A 15,856-nucleotide genomic window follows, 5' to 3' on the forward strand; every position below is an offset into this window, starting at 1 on the left:
TTTAGGTCTCACAACAACTGTGTAAGGGAGGTTTCCATTTTTTGTTTTTAATCTCTAACAGATGAAGACTGAAGTTCAGACAAGTGAAGTAGAGTGCCCACGGGATAGCAACCAGTAAATGGATGCAGAATTTAAATCCAGGTTTATTTGATTTAAGGGGTCTTGCTTTCAATTACTGGACCCCCGTCTTCCATCTTGGGGACCACTGATTTTGTGGTGGCCTTGCGATAACCAGCAGAAAGTCACACATAATCAGTGTTGAGCGGGAGTCTGCCTTTCGTGTCCTTTGCTGCCTCCTCTTTCTGTAGATGCAGAGAAGCTCATTGTGGAGACAGGGCCGTGGCCTGGACCGAAGAAGACAGGAGAAGGGGAAATGGGAAAATGCTTAATTTTAAGCTTTCAGTCAGGAATGATAGAAAAGTAAAATCTTAGGAGTTTGAACTCAGGTGAAGAGAAATATAGTGGAATCAAGTATTACTTTTGGTGTTCAAAGCCAGAACTTCAGGTGAAAATCGGAGAATCTATGCAAAATATAATTGTATGGTATCTCCAGTTTGTAATTAATTTTTTTTTTTACCCAAGCACATCACTGAATTTGCACACGCTAAGTGCACGTGTGATATGGCTTCCATGGATAATCCTCTGCTTGTTCTCATATGGGTAAAACTTGGCTTTGACGTCTGCCTTCAGCTCAGGTCATGACCCCAGGGTCCTGGGATCGAGCCCCGCATCGGGCTCCCTGCCCAGCGGGAGGCCTGCTTCTCCCTCTCCCACTCTCCCTGCTTGTGTTCCCTCTCTCGCTGTGTCTCTTTGTCAAATAAATAAAATCTTAAAAAAAAAAGAAAAAAACAAAACAAAAAAACTTGGCTTTGAGGCACATCTCAAAATAGAAGAGTGGAGTCTTCTCCACTCTCCATAGGAGAGTTGGAGTCTTCTTTACAACATTACACGCTCTAAGACGTGGGTGGTTTTCTGTTTCCGGGATGAGGGGCTAAATGAGTGGACCACTCCCATCCTCTGTGGCTGTATGTCTGGGTCCTGGCTAGAAAGATGGGACGGGGTAGCAGTTTTTTGAGCTTTGATACTCAGTGGGACATCCTGTTACAAGCAGGGCTTGCTTGCCTCTTGGCTGAGGCGTGTCAGTTAATCTTCCCTGTCTTGTCTGAGCTGTTCTCTTTTTTCCCCAGGCTTCTTGCACCTGGGCGGCCTCCGCACTGCCTTGTACAACTATATCTTTGCCAAGAAGCACCAGGGGAGCTTCATCCTCAGGCTGGAGGACACAGATCAGACCCGCCTTGTGCCTGGGGCAGCGGAGAATATTGAAGACATGCTGGAGTGGGCAGGTGAGGCAGGCTGGGGAAGGACCCTTCTCCAAGGGGGAAGAGGGAGCAGGGAAAGGAGCCTGTAGATCTCCTCACGGGGACCAAGATGGAGAACAAGGACTTCCTAGAGAGATGGGTACATTTGTACTGCCTCGGGTGGCACGTGCCTCCCCAAAACATGCTGAAGCTCCCTGAGGAAAAGCTCCGAGGCTGTTTTGAGGTTCCTGTTCTCACCTCAGGATCTCAGGCCAAGCATAGGATGGAGCTGGAGAAGCGAGGCCTGTAGTGAGCAGGAGAAAGCTCCAGCCCCTTTTTCCCATGTGGGAGTGCTGGCCCAGCTTGTTCAATCTTCTTACTTCCCAGAGGAGCCAGAAATCCAGGTTTTTATTACTGTTTTTTTTTTTTAATGAATACTTCCCATTGTTAAACTTGAGCCCAGATTTTTTTTTTTTTAAAAAAACCACATTGTGTGAGCCAAACAAAATATGTGCAGCCTCTAAAGTCAGTCTTGTGGGATGTTTAATCCAGAGGCCTCCTAAACTCCAGGAAGACAAGAAAGAGTGTATGCTCCCTGGGTCAACAGTTGCCTACCTGTCAGGGCAGGTATAACCAGGTAAGCTCGCCAAGGAAAAATACCAAAAATACCAAGACTTTTATGAGACGTGTATCTTAATCTCAGGTAAATTATTAATGAGACTTTGGGTTCCCAAAGGACAAAAACCAATTTCATTTGTACCTTCTGTCGTAGAATGTTATAGCAGATGCTTAGTTAAGATTAGTTGAATAAGGGTCGCCTGGGTGGCTCAGTCGTTAAGCGTCTGCCTTCAGCTCAGTTCATGATCCCAGGTTCCTGGGATTGAGCCCTACATCGGGCTCCCTGCTCGGCAGGAAGCCTGCTTCTCCCTCTCCCACTCCCCCTGCTTGTGTTCCCTCTCTCACTGTCTCTCTCTCTGTCAAATAAATAAAATCTTTAAAAAAAAAAAAAAAGATGAGTTGAATAAAGGAATTCATTCACAAAGATCACTTACTGTAATGAAGTTCCTGTTCCAGCACTGAACAGAGACCCAGGGCCCAATAAGTAGGGGAGGACAGATGAACAGATTAATTCATCCTCACTGTGACGTTAAAGTGTTGATGAGTGCGGTGGAGACAAGGGTGACAAGTTAAGGAACTGGCAGGGAGGGATCCTCTCAGATAGGGTGGTCTTCTAGGAGGAGGTGACCCGAAAGCAGAGATTGCACAGTGAAGGGCCAGCCCCGTGGTTGCCCGGGCGAAGACTATTCAAAGCAGAGGGAAGAGCAGATGGGAAGGCCCTGCTGCAGGAAAGCGTAGGGTGTGTTAGAGGAACAGCGAAGAGGCCGGCGTGGCCCAAGCACAGTGAGCAAAGCAGGACTGCAGATGTGAAGACGGGTTGGCCGGAGCTGAACCACATAGCGCCAGGCAGACCAGGATGAGAACTTGGATTTCAGGGAGCGCCTGCTACCTGTCAGGCACTGTACTAGGCACGAGTGGTACAGTGACAAACAAGTCCCACCCTCGGAGCTCCTGGTACAGCACGATTGCGTGAGTGTGGCCTGCGGCCCCTCAGCAGACCTCCCCCGCCACCAGCCTTGTGGTGAGGCAGAGCGGCGGCTGACTTCTGTAGCTTCCTGCTCCAGGAGTCACCCTGTGTTACTGTTGTTGTAACTGACATATAATTGACCGGATATGAAATTCACCATTTCAAAGTGTACAAATCAGTGTTTTTTTAGTATATTCACTATGTTATGCCAGCCGTCACCACCATCCAGTTTCAGAACATTTCCATCCTCCGAAAACAAAATCCTGTACCTATTAGCAGTCGCTCCCTATTCCTGCTTCCTCCCAGCCCGGCAATCACTAATCTACTTTCTGTCTGTGCGGTTTGCCGCTTGCGGACATCTCAGATAAATGGACTCGAACAACATGTACCTTTAGTGACTGGCTCTTACTTAGCGGAGGGGTTCTGTGTTGTAGCACATGTCAATCCTTCATTCCTCTTTGTGACCAAATAATATTCCTTGTATGGAAATACCACCTTCTGTTCATCAGTGGATGGGCATTTGGATTATTTCCACTTTTTTGACTCTTTTTTTTAAGATTTAGTTATTTTAGAGAGCGCATGGGGGATGGGCAGAGGGAGAGAGAGAATCTCAAGCAGACTCCCCACTGAGCACGGAGTCCGACTCTGGGCTCCATCTCACGACCCTGAGATCATGACCTGAGCCGAAATCAAGAGTTGGACGCGTCACCGAGCTACCCGGGCGCCCCACTTTTTTGACTCCGTTGAATGGAACTGCTGTGAGTATTTACATACTAGTCTTTATATGAGCATACATTTTCAGTTCCCCTAGTGGAATCACTCTTAGGCCCTGGGGCGATCCAAGTACCAAACATGTTAAGGTTAGGTCAGGAAGGGACTCCCAAATGTACTTAAGTCACTGTCTTTTCTGACAAATGAAGAAATAGAGGCCCAGCAGGAGAGGGAGCTGAATGATCATGATCACAGCCCAAACTGACTGACTGCTTAGCACTTAGATAACAAGGCACTGAGCACTTCATGTGTGTTGGCTCGTGCTAACAACCTGGTGATGCCCAGGAGAGTTATTATTCATAACGAGGAAATGGAGGCTCTGAAGGGTGACTTGCTCAAGGCCCCAGAGCGGGCCAGTGTGTTTGAACCCAGGCCTGTGTGCCTGCAGAATCTGTGTTAATGTTGGGTATGCAGGATTAATCATGTCCTCACTTTCCGAACTCATTGGAAAGCCATTTGAGGGCAGAAACACCACCGTCCGGCTCTCCTGTGTCCCTTCTATCTCTACGGGAAGTGTTTATTGGTTAAATCTGTCCTTTGTGACCTGAGGAAACTGGACCTTGGGTTGGGGCTGTGGCTTAGAACAGGTCCCATTTCATTTCACCGCACACAGCGTGGCAGCTCTGCAGGTGAGCCTCGGGCTGAGCGCTGTGTAAGTGCTGACGCATCCCGTTCTTGCTGCCACTCCGCACGGTAGACCGTCCGCTCTGCTTTGCGGGGAAGGCTGCTGAGGTTAAAAGCATGGATTCTGGGGCCTGCTTGTCTGGGTTCCCATGCAGTTGCACCCCTTGTCCTTGGCCAAGTGAGGGAACAGAGCCCGTCTGTGCCTCAGTGTCCCTATTGAAGGGCATCAGGATGGCATCTACGTGGCAGGGCAGTTCTGAGGCTTTAGTGGAGATCATAGAACATAAAAGCAGCCTGGCAGGTGCGTGGTCCTGCACTCTCACACATCTTCAGGGTCCCTTGTCCCAGCTTCTGAGGCATAGGACCAGGGCCTGCCGGGCTGTGCCCTGACCCATGCCTCGTTCTCCTGAGCTAGCTGTTCCAGGCCTGGGCTGCTCTCCCGCTCCACGGGGAAGGGATGGGAGGAGAGGAAGTGCTGTCGGGAGCATGGACTGTGGAGGCAGCACACCTCCGTGACTCCTTATGCGGCAGGCCCCACGACCTTGAGCCCTTAGCCTCTTTTATCTCTCAATTTCTTATCTGTACAAGGGAAATCGAAACAGTAATGACCTTGAGGATTGTTGTGAGGATTAGGAGCTTTACTGTTTGCCTACAGCACAGAGAACAGTGCCCAGGAACCAGTGCTGCGAGCATCTTGGTGATCATGGTCTCTTGCTGTGTCGCAGGCATCCCGCCTGACGAGAGCCCCCGCCGGGGAGGTCCTGCCGGGCCCTACCAGCAATCCCAGCGGCTCGAGCTGTACGCCCAGGCCACGGAAGCGCTGCTGGAGTCTGGCGCCGCTTACCCCTGCTTCTGCTCACCGCAGCGGCTGGAGCTCCTGAAGAAGGAGGCCCTGAGGAACCATCAGACGCCCCGGTGAGAGCCCCAGCCTCTCGAGGCTGCTTCCCCGAAGTTGCGTATGTCCCTGGGCTGTTGCTGCGGAACAGATCGTCCCCAGACTGTGGTCCCTGCACGGCCTCTGGGTCGGGAGCCTGGGCACAGCCTAGCTGGCTCCCTCGGTTCAGGGTCTCTCGCAAAGCTCCAGTCAAGGTTTTGGCCAGGTTTGCGGTTTTCTCAAGGCTTGGCTGGTGGAGGATCTTCTTCCCTTTCTCTCGTGAGGCTGTTGGCAGACCTTGGGCCGCACTGGCTGTTGTCTGGAGACTCGAGCTCCTTGCCATGCGGGCCTGGGCACAGGGCAGCTCCCCGCGCAGCAGCTGGCTTCGCTGCGAGTGAGCCAGACCGAAAGCAAGAGAAAGCAAGCAAGACAGAAGCTCGGGTCTTTTCATAACCGAATCCAGGAAGGGACATCTCACCACTTCTGCTGCATTCTGTTCATAAGAAAGAAGCCACTAGGTCCAGCCCATGCTCCAGGGAGGGGATGCCACGGGGGCAGAAACCCCGGAGGCGGGGATCACTGGGGCCATGTCAGAGCTGCCTGCCACATTGGCTCTCGGGCAGCCCTAACGTGTCATTTCAGTTATTGGTTGTTCTGAGGAAGTAAAATGTTTTCAGGTCCAGAGAGCTATATGTGCAAAGGTCTTTCCTAACCCTGACTCTGGCCGCTCCGTTTCCCTCGCCATAGACAAATGCCGTTAGAGTCTTCTTAGGTCTCCTCCAGAGACACTGGGTGCAGACCCCGAGAAATGCGTATTGTTTCTCTTCTCCCCGATTTCAGTGACAGCACACAATATGCGGACTGTGCAACTTAACTGTTCCCACTTACCATCTTGAGGAGACCCAGTCTGTACTGGCCCATAGATTTTTGTTTGGCTTGTGCAGTATTCTGCCGTACAGCTGTACCAGCCCTTAACCAGTTTCTTACTATTGAAGCTTTCTGCCATTTCTAATCTGTAGTTAAAACAGAAGAGCTGGGGTGGATCGTGGTGGCATACATCATTGTACACATGTGCAGGGCATTTGTTGGAGACCCTCCTAGATGTGGGGATCCAGGGCCAGTTTGGAGCTTTGATAGACACTGCCCTGTGGCCCTTGACCACCTTACTTCCCATCAGCAGTGGCATCGGGACATCTGAGTTCCAGATGTTTATTTATTTATTTTTAAAGAATTTTATTTTTTTGTTTTTTTTTTGAGAGAAGGCGCATGTGTATGAACGCGGGGGGGCTGGGTGGAGGGGCAGAGGGAGAGAGAGAATCTCAAACAGGCTCCACACTGTGCACGGAGCCCAGTGTGGGGCTCAATTTCATGACCCTGAGGTCACAACCTGAGCCGAAATCCAGAGACGCTTAACCAGCTGATCCGCACAGGAGCCCCTATTTTTAAAGAATTTTAAAAACTTTTTTTAAGTTTATTTTAAATAATCCGTACACCCAATGTGGGGCTTGAACTCACAACCTTGAGCTCAAGAGTCAGATGGTCTTCTGCCTGAGCCAGCCAGGCACCACCCCCCCTTCCTTTTTCTTTTTTTAAGGTAGGCTCCACACCGAATGTGGGGCTTGAACTCACAACCCTGAGATCAAGAGTCGCAAGGTCTACCGACTGAGCCAGCCAAGTGCCGCTCGGAGTTCCAATTTAAATGAACTGTTTGGGCAAGGGCTGGATGTTTCTATGAGGTCATGACATTCATTGCAGCATTGCTCTTTTATTATAAACAGTCCACTTGTCCGTTGGCAGAAGGTTCTTTTTTTAAAATTATGGTCAAGTTCTCTTGTGGAATCCACACAGCTGTTTACTAATTGAACACTTAACTCTGTGTTAAGGAGTATGTTTTCAAGCCTTACATTTGTGTATCAGGATGCTTTGGGGAGCAAGTAATGGAATGCCCTGTGGAAAAGGGACAAACCAGGGGACCAGGCTGGCTTAGTCAATGGAGCACGCGACTCTTGATCTCAGGGTCATGAGTTTAAGCCCCATGTTGGGGGTAGAGTTTACTAAAAGAAATAAAGAATTAAAAAAAAAAAAAAAGGGACAAGCCAGAGCTTCTCGTACTTTCATGTGCAGATGGCTCACCTGGGGATCTAGTTAACACGCAGATTCAGATCCACCAGGTCTGGGATGCGGCCCGAGGTGCCACATTTCGGACCGGCTCCCAGGTGGGGCTGCTGCTGGGGGTCCACAGAACATACTTGGGAGTAGCCAGGGCATAACCCACACAGACATTTACCACTTACTCTGCAGACGTCTGGAGGTGAGGCAGCAGCTCTTTCTGCCCGTGGGTCCCATCCCCATGCTTTAGTAAAACCACCTTTTTGCACCAAAAAAAAAAAAAAAAGTCTGGAGGTGAGAGACTCAAGGATAAAACCAGCAGCTTCAAGACATCAGGGCTCTGTTTTGGCTCCTCCCTGCCTCCCCTGCCCCACCCCCATCCGTTGCGAATGGCTTCAGTGGCTAAAGTGGCTCCAAGCGTTCTGACCTCATAGGACAGCAGCTGAAGAGCGCAGAAGGAGAAGGCAGGGAGTAAAAAAGGGGATTTTCCTCTTGTGGCTCTTTCACTCTCGATTGGAGAGAAAATCTTTCCCAGGACCCTAACCCTCCCCTGCCTGCCCCCAAGCAGACTTTTCTTTGAGTCTCAGTGAGTAGAGTGGTCCTACCTGGACCAGTCGCTGGCATAGGGGAAGGAGATTGCATGATCGGCTACACCAGCCGTGATTCAACACCGGGGACTCGGCATTTTGCCATTTCCTCGCTAACGAAGAAGAAGAGGGACAGGCTGACAGGTAGGCGTGTCTGTCATGCTGTTATCTCACTTGGTTTTCCAATATATCCCTCTTCTTCTTGTCCCTGTTGGAGACCGGAAAAAGAGCTAGAGAAGTACATGACTTACCTAGGTCATCCAACTATCAGAGACGAAGATAGAACTCACGTCTGTTTTTGGTGCCCCTAGCTACCATGCTGCTCTGTTCTCCGACAGGTATGACAATCGGTGCCGGAACCTGAGCCAGGGGCAGGTGGCCCAGAAGCTAGCCCAAGGCCCCAAACCTGCGATCCGCTTCCGCCTGGAGGGGGAAGCGCCAGCCTTCCAGGACCTGGTGTACGGCTGGAATCGGCATGAGGTGGCGCATGTGGAGGGGGACCCGGTCATCCTGAAGAGCGATGGCTTCCCCACATACCACCTGGCCTGCGTGGTGGACGACCACCACATGGGCATCAGCCACGTGCTGCGTGGCTCCGAGTGGCTGGTCTCCACCTCCAAGCATCTGCTCCTCTACCAGGCTCTGGGCTGGCAGCCACCTCGCTTTGCCCACCTGCCCCTGCTCCTCAACAGGGATGGCAGCAAGTTGTCCAAGAGGCAAGGGGACATTTTCGTGGAGCATTTTGTGGCTGCTGACTTCCTGCCGGATGCCTTGCTTGATATCATCACCAACTGTGGCTCAGGGTTTGCAGGTACCCACCCACCTGGGAGGTCCCCATGGGACCATAGCAGTGAGGAGCTGGGGCTTTGGTTCAGGCCCACCTGGTCTTCAGCCCCGGCTATGCCACCTGCAGTCTTGCCAAAGTTTATTCTTGTGTTTATTGAGCCAGAAATGGTGTTAAGTGCTGGGGCTACAACAGTGAACGAGATAGATGTAACCCCTGCCCTTAAGGACCTTATGGTCTTTGAGCCTCACCTGCCTCATCTATAAAATGGGGATAAGCATCTTCCTCATAGGGTTAGGATGCACTGAGCTCATGAGTATGAGGCATCCAGGAAAGTATCCGCCATGTAGAAAGCACGGAAATTACAGATCTTTTTTTAAAATTTTATTTATTTATTTGAGAGAGAAAGAGAGCACGAGCAGGGAGAAGGGGTAGAGGGAGAGGGAGAAGCAGACTCCCCACTGAGCAGGGAGCCCCATGCAGGACTCGATCCCAGGACCCTGAGATCATGACATGAGCCAAAGGCAGCTGCTCAACCGACTGAGCCACCCAGGAGCCCCGAAAATTACAGATCCTAGGATTATGACCATTATATTACTATCTCTGTGGCAAGTATGGGTTTCAGCAGTGTTACTAAGATTACTATGACCCTAGTTTATTTCAGTTGAGCCTTTACCCTTGGCCCAAGACTTAGAGCCCAAAGGTTAAAGAAGCACCAAATTAGGATGACCTCTTTGTGGAGGGGATTTCTGAAAATGTGGCAGTGATAGTCTGCTTACTGTTTATTCTGCTCTTATCTGGCTTACTCCTTGAAATATCCTTGAGAGAGAGATATTTATTATCCCTGCTGTTTTTTTTTTTTTTGAAGATTTTATTTATTTATTTTGACAGAGAGAGAGACAGCAAGAGAGGGAACACAAGTGGCCGGGGCGGGGGGGTGGGAAAGGGAGAAGCAGGCTTCCCACAGAGCAGGGAGACTGATGTGGGGCTCGATCCCAGGACCCTGGGATCATGACCTAAGCCAAAGGCAGACGCTTAACGACTGAGCCACCCAGGTGCCCCATCCCTGTTGTTTCTAAGAGGATTGAGAGGCTCGGAGAGGTTTGAGTGACTTACCAAAGTCACACAGCCTGTAAGGGACATGGCAGAGATTCCCTTGAGGCCCAGGCCTGACTATGATGCCCACTGATTGTATGGGGCGGAGCTGCTGCTCAGGAGGAGGGACTCCTAACATGGCGATTCTCAACGCTGCCTGTACTTGGGAATCACCTGGGAGGCTTGTAAAACATACTGATGCTCAGACCGCATCCCAACCCAGTGGAATCAGAATCTCTGGGTACAGCCAGGCCATGAGCATGCTGTTCCTGCAGCTCGCATCTTTGGGGGCAGTGAGGGTCGTTTAGCCTGATTGTTTTCAAACTTGCTTTTTCTGAGGGACAGAATCCTTTCTGTACATGAAAGCTCATTCGGATCCTTGATCTATAAAAGAGCTAGAAGTTGAATCCTTTTGGTCGGAATGCAATGGGGAACCCAGAACATGCTCACCCAGCCTCCCTTGTGATTGAAAGGAGAGGCAGGGGGCTGAGGCTGGGCGTGCCTACTTACAGAGAACCAGATGGGCAGGACCTTGCCAGAATTGATAACACAGTTTGACCTGACCCGGATCACCTGCCACTCAGCCCTGTTGGACCTGGAGAAGCTCCCAGAATTCAACAGGTGAGTGGGGAACCTTGGCGGGGGCGGGGGGGAACGCTGGTAGAAAAGGACTTTCTTGCTAATGATGGGTCTCCAGGGCAGAGGGTATAGTGGGCTTTGGAGTCACATGGACCTGATTTTGATTGTGGGCTCAGGTGTCTACCGTTCTGTGACCTGACACAGAGCATGTAAGTCACCTAATCTCCTGGATCCTCTCTTTCCTCTTCTCGAACATGGGACTGATAACAGTACCCACCTTGTGCAGTTGTCGTAAGAGTTCAGTTAAACGTTGCGTCAAAGTACTTTGCACAGCCCCTGGCACATAGAAAGTGTTCAGTAAATAGTAGGTGCTGTTTTTGTCATTACCATTGTCCCGGCCATCCCTGGCATGGATTCTGTTAACCACGGCCTGGAGAAGGGGCATCTTCATCTCAGAATCACCCCCCAGCTCCCGCAGCCAGCGGTGAATGAGCGTTGTCTCATGGCACCTGTTGTACATTTCACGTAGTTCTTCACTCACACCTCTAAATCCAGTTACGGTTCAGGTCACTGTTGACATATCCATCTAAGGGTCTCAGTGGTAAAGCCAGTGGACAGATGTGTACTTAAGGGACAAGGGACTCATTGATGCCATGTCCTGAGCACCGGTTTGGGGACAGGCTCTCCTTAGTGCTTTACTTGCGTGAGCCCAGAAAGTTCACATTGACTGCAGGTGTTTTAAGGATGTTACTTCATTTATTTCTCCCATTAGACCTCTGAGGTCAGTTGCCTGACTCTGCTCTATTTTGCATACGCAGAAACCGAGACCTAGGGCAGTTCCATAACTAGCCCAAGTTCACACAGTAAATAGCAGGCATCTCTCGAATGGGGCATTCAAGAGTGAATGCAACTTGTATCCTACTTCACTGATTGTACGGAAAGCAGCATCTCAGGGAAATGGGGACAGAATGGGGGAGATACCTGGTGACCCAATCTAGTCCCCCCGAAGCGTGAGGGCGGCCAGAGGAAGGTAGAGGTGGGCTTTGCTCAGCGTGAATCAGGGAGGAGGTGCAGTGTTGGAACTGACGCTCATGAAGTTAATGCAGCCAAAGCTGTCACGTTTAGATGTTTCTGGCATCAAGCCACTGCTGTGATTATTTCCGTGCTGGTAGTAAAGGTAGTAATAGTAGTTGTCAGACCAGTACTAGGGGTGTGGTGGTGGGAGTAGTAACAGTAATGACCGTCTGTCTGGCACTTACCGCCTCCCAGGCCCCGGCCCTGGCGCGTGTTATCTCAAGCTTGGCCACTAGGGTCTCTTGATTGCTTTCTTTCTACTGTCTCATCTCGCTGCTGAGGCGGTCTTAGGAACAGTTTCAGCATGTGGTATTAATTCCTTTTTAAGAAAATCATTATGGGGGCGCCTGGGTGGCTCGGTCGTTAAGCGTCTGCCTTTGGCTCATCATCGGGCTCCCGGCTCTGCGGGAAGCCTGCTTCTCCCTCTCCCACTCCCCCCTGCTTGTGTTCCCTCTCTTGCTGTGTCTCTTTCTGTCAAATAAAATCTTAAAAAAAAAAAAAAACTATTAAAAAAAAATCATTATGTTTTTTAGATAGTTGTGCGCTCTCTAGATAGCTTCCCAGAGGGTCTCCTCCTTCCACCGCTGATGTGCGGGAGCCTCTGTTCTGACTCCCTCCCATCTCCAGCTCTGTGCTTTACAGATGGTCCCTCATTTAATCTGCACAGTGCCCTGTGACAGAGCCCTCCCTTCCCCCGTCATCCCCACATGATCGTGAGCATCCTGAGGCTCTAAATGTTCCTGTAACTTGCAGCAGACATCTCACAGGGCTGGTCTGATCCGCAGGCCTGTCCGGTTCCAGAGCCCAGGACATAACTCACCCACCACTGCTGCCTGCCTTCCATGTCAAGGACAAGGGCCAAGCTCCTGCAGATTGGTCCTCAGGCCTGTACCTCTCCTTCTCAGGTCCCTCCGACATTGCTGGGGACATGGTGAGGGCAGCCTAGGGAGGGGACTGAGGACTGACAGGGCCTGCTTAGAGGCTTTGCTGCTTCCAAAGAGAGGGAACAAAGCAGTTAGAAGAATTCTGGAAAAGAGAACATTCGAACTGACAAGAAAACCTGAACTTTTTAACTGTGAGCCCTGGATTGAAGGAACTCTGTCCTCTGAACTGTCCCCTGGCTTCGAATCCTAGAAATCTGTATTCTTGACCTCTGCCTCTTTGTGCCAGAGCCCCATGCTTTAAGCTGTGCCAGGAGGCAGACACTTGCAGAGTCTGCCTTGTAAACTCGGGTGCCTGTAGAGACCAGGCCGGTGGCACAGGGGTGGGTGGCCGGCCGGGAGAGGCACTGGGGAGCAGAGGGCCTGGAAAACTGGAGCATGCTGTGCCTGTGAGCCAGGCAGCCTCCACTCTGCACTAGCCACTGAAGCTTGGGAAATTCGGGCCCTTTGCAGCCAGATCTTTGGATTTCCTGAGAGAGATGACAGAAATCTCTATTTTTATGTGATCTCTTCCTAGTTTAAAATGTTAGCTCCTATTTTAGAAACACTGAAAACAGGATATCCTTCTGGGTTGCTTGGGGCTCTCAGGCTGCTGCAGACCTTGGCCAGATCCCTTTCCTGTATATATTCAGTTTCTAGGCTGTGGGAGGGGCAGCTCACATCATGTGTCATTCTTCCAACCCGCCTCCCCCCCACCAGCCCTGCTCCCCTGGGGAGAGAGGGTTTGGGCGGGCTGGCGATGCCAGTGTCAGGACGGTCCCTCGGCTTCTCTTATAGGCTGCACCTCTGTCGGCTGGTGAGCAACGAGACCCAGAGGTGCCAGCTGGTGGGGAAGCTGCAAGCCCTGGTGGAGGAGACGTTCGGGAGCCAGCTGCAAGACAGGGAGGTCCTGGACCCGGCCTACGTGGAGAGGATCATCCTGCTGAGACAGGTGTGGTGTCGGGGAGCTCCGGGAGACTGAAGGAGTGGGTGGCACCCCTATTGTGTCCGAGTGTGTCCGAGCCCTGTCCACAGCACATCCAACGACTGCCTCTTCCCCCTAGGGTCACATTTGCCGTCTGCAGGATCTGGTCTCCCCGGCACACTCCTACCTGTGGACTCGGCCTGCTGTGGGCCTAGTGCAACTGGGCACCATTTCGGAGAAAGTGGACGTGATTGCCAAACGCGTGCTGGGGTGAGTTCCTACAGGCCAAGCTCAAGGCTCCGCACCTGACTTCCCTTTTCCGGGGCCCCCTTCCTCCAGGGCTGGCTGTGGGGCCCCCATACCACCCCATGGCTGGCAAGAGGGTTTGGACAAGATGATCGCTGACTGGCTCTGTTTGGCAGGGGGGCTTCCCCAGAAGAACCCAGACCCTCCCCGGAAGGGGCGGCGTGTTTGGGCTTTGGGGTTGGGTCTCCCTATGTTCCCTCCCAGTACCGCCACTTACCTGGTTATTCTCCTGCCCACACGGCATCACTGTGGCCAACTTACTGCACCTCTTTAAGCTCCCATTTCCTCGTCTCCAAGGTAGAGATGACACCATAGTTCTTACCTGTGAACAGGAACAGAAATACAACCAAAGCTGGCTTAAGCCCAGTCTCATGCAGGGGCCAAAAATATGTCACCAAGACCTACTTTTTCTCTCTGTCCCTTTGGTTTTCTGCTCTGTACTTCTTCGTACTGGCTCCTTTTTCTGCAAGGACTCTGCTTTGGGTGGGTGAAGGGTAGGACTTCTACCAGACAACAGAAACGATAGTGCTTACCCCATATGGAAGTGGCCATCCAGGGCTGAAGAGCTTTTCCCAGGTCTCCAGGGTCCTGCTGTCCCTAGATTTTGCTCTTGTCCATGTGGTGCATGGTGGCTCACAGATCATCCACAGTTCAGCCAGAAGAGGAAGGAGGAAAAAGGGAAGGACGGGACGCTCCTTCCCCTTACGGACCTGACTTAAGAGTTACACATTCATTTCCACTCGTATCCTGCTGGCTAGAACGCCTGTCTTGGTGGCCACACCAAGCCACACACATGGAAAATATAGATTTTTTTAACTTGGCAGCCATGAGGCTGGCTAAAAATTTTATCACTGCATACGAAAGGGAGAAAGGATAGAAGGGACCAGTGGCAGCCTCTCTCCTATCTGCACTCTGGCTGTAAGACCGCACCAACACTGCAAAGCCTCAGCTGTGTCTTGAGATGGACGCTGACAAGAGTCCGGGTAGCCTCGTTTTCCTGTCCCCGAACCAGTCATCAAAGCCTGGAGAGTGTGACGTGCCAATCAGCGTAGGTTAGCTCATCATCTCCTGGGCTCTAAATGGACCCCCAGTCAGGGCACATGGGCTGAGAATGGGAGCCAGGTGATTCCCCAAGGAGATTTGGGGTATCAAGAGAAAGGCAGATGGATGCTGGGCAGCAAAACCCACAGTGTCCTTTTTATTTACCTTTTCCCACCTTTATTGTGAAGGTTAAAGTAGGTAATAAGTGTTTGCTTATGTACATGCCTGTAGCAGGCTATTATATATATTCTATACATTAGGTACATATACATATGTATATGTGAGGGGGGGGTGTGTGTGTACTTCACAGCAACTAATGAAGTCTCAGGTTAAAACGTTATCTCCATTTTATAGATGAGAAAATTGAAACACAGAGAGGCTAAGTAACTTGTCTAAAATAATAATAAGTTGAAGGAGCAGGGATTCAAACCCAGGCAGGCTGGGACTACAAGGCCATATGTTTCTCTGTGCAAAGTACTTGGACAGTGCCTGATACCTGGAAACCTCAATATATTTTAATACATATTTGGAAGTGATAAGAAAACAAGCACATGGCAAAAAATACAGTAATGTACAAATGGTACAAGAAGGTCTATAGCAAAAAGTGTGTTTTCCGTCCTACTCCAGCTCCCAACAGAAATGCACCACACTTCGCAGTTTCCTCTGCATAATGTGAGAGTATTCAACAATATGTTTATATAACTCCGTTCTTAGAAGTTCTTAAATTTTAAATTTAGTATTTTGATTATGAACATGTTCAAATCTCTCAAACCTGGTTTTAAAGCCTAGAAAGTATAAGAAAGGTAGATAATTGGGAAACCCATTTCTATCCTTGTCCCCCATCCACCCAGTTTCCAAACCCTCTGTACGTTACTACTATTCCTAATTATATCTAAATGATCCTTCTTTTTTACACAAAAATACGGTAACACTTCTGTTCTATGTCTTTGGTTTGTTTCACTTAAGATACTGTGGATCTGCCCAGTGCTTAGAGAGCATTCTCATTCTTTTCTACAGCTACACCTATCCCATTATGAAACCACTTTACCATAATTTATTTAACTCATTTCCTATTGATAGACATTTGGACTGCTTCCAGATTTTACCGTTACAAACAATGCTGCAATGAATAGCTGTGTATAGACATCATTAAGCAGGTTTGCAAGTATATCTCCAGGATAAATTCCCAAGAGCCATTATTGTTAATACTCCCTTAATTTATGGCATTCTACCATAGGGGCCCTTAGTTCTGATTCACCAGGACCATTGCCTTAACTCCCATCC

The 15,856-nt window shown here is 50.2% G+C and overlaps 1 protein-coding gene across 4 annotated transcripts in view; it reads left to right on the forward strand.

Moving 5' to 3' along the window:
- The window catches only part of EARS2 (glutamyl-tRNA synthetase 2, mitochondrial), a 29,122-nt gene that overhangs the window by 1,584 nt on the left and 11,682 nt on the right, over positions 1-15,856 (forward strand). For all 4 annotated transcript variants that reach the window (XM_081819838.1, XM_081819839.1, XM_006730807.3 and 1 more), the window contains exons 2-7: positions 1,188-1,343; positions 5,004-5,193; positions 8,187-8,659; positions 10,240-10,348; positions 13,099-13,252; positions 13,365-13,495. In XM_081819838.1, coding sequence (XP_081675964.1) covers positions 1,188-1,343; positions 5,004-5,193; positions 8,187-8,659; positions 10,240-10,348; positions 13,099-13,252; positions 13,365-13,495 — 1,213 coding nt within the window. The remainder of the gene's footprint in view (positions 1-1,187; positions 1,344-5,003; positions 5,194-8,186; positions 8,660-10,239; positions 10,349-13,098; positions 13,253-13,364; positions 13,496-15,856) is intronic.

This window comes from Leptonychotes weddellii, chromosome 5 (assembly GCF_054177405.1).
Source record: "Leptonychotes weddellii isolate Sample4059 chromosome 5, ASM5417740v2, whole genome shotgun sequence".
NCBI lineage: Eukaryota > Metazoa > Chordata > Mammalia > Carnivora > Phocidae > Leptonychotes > Leptonychotes weddellii.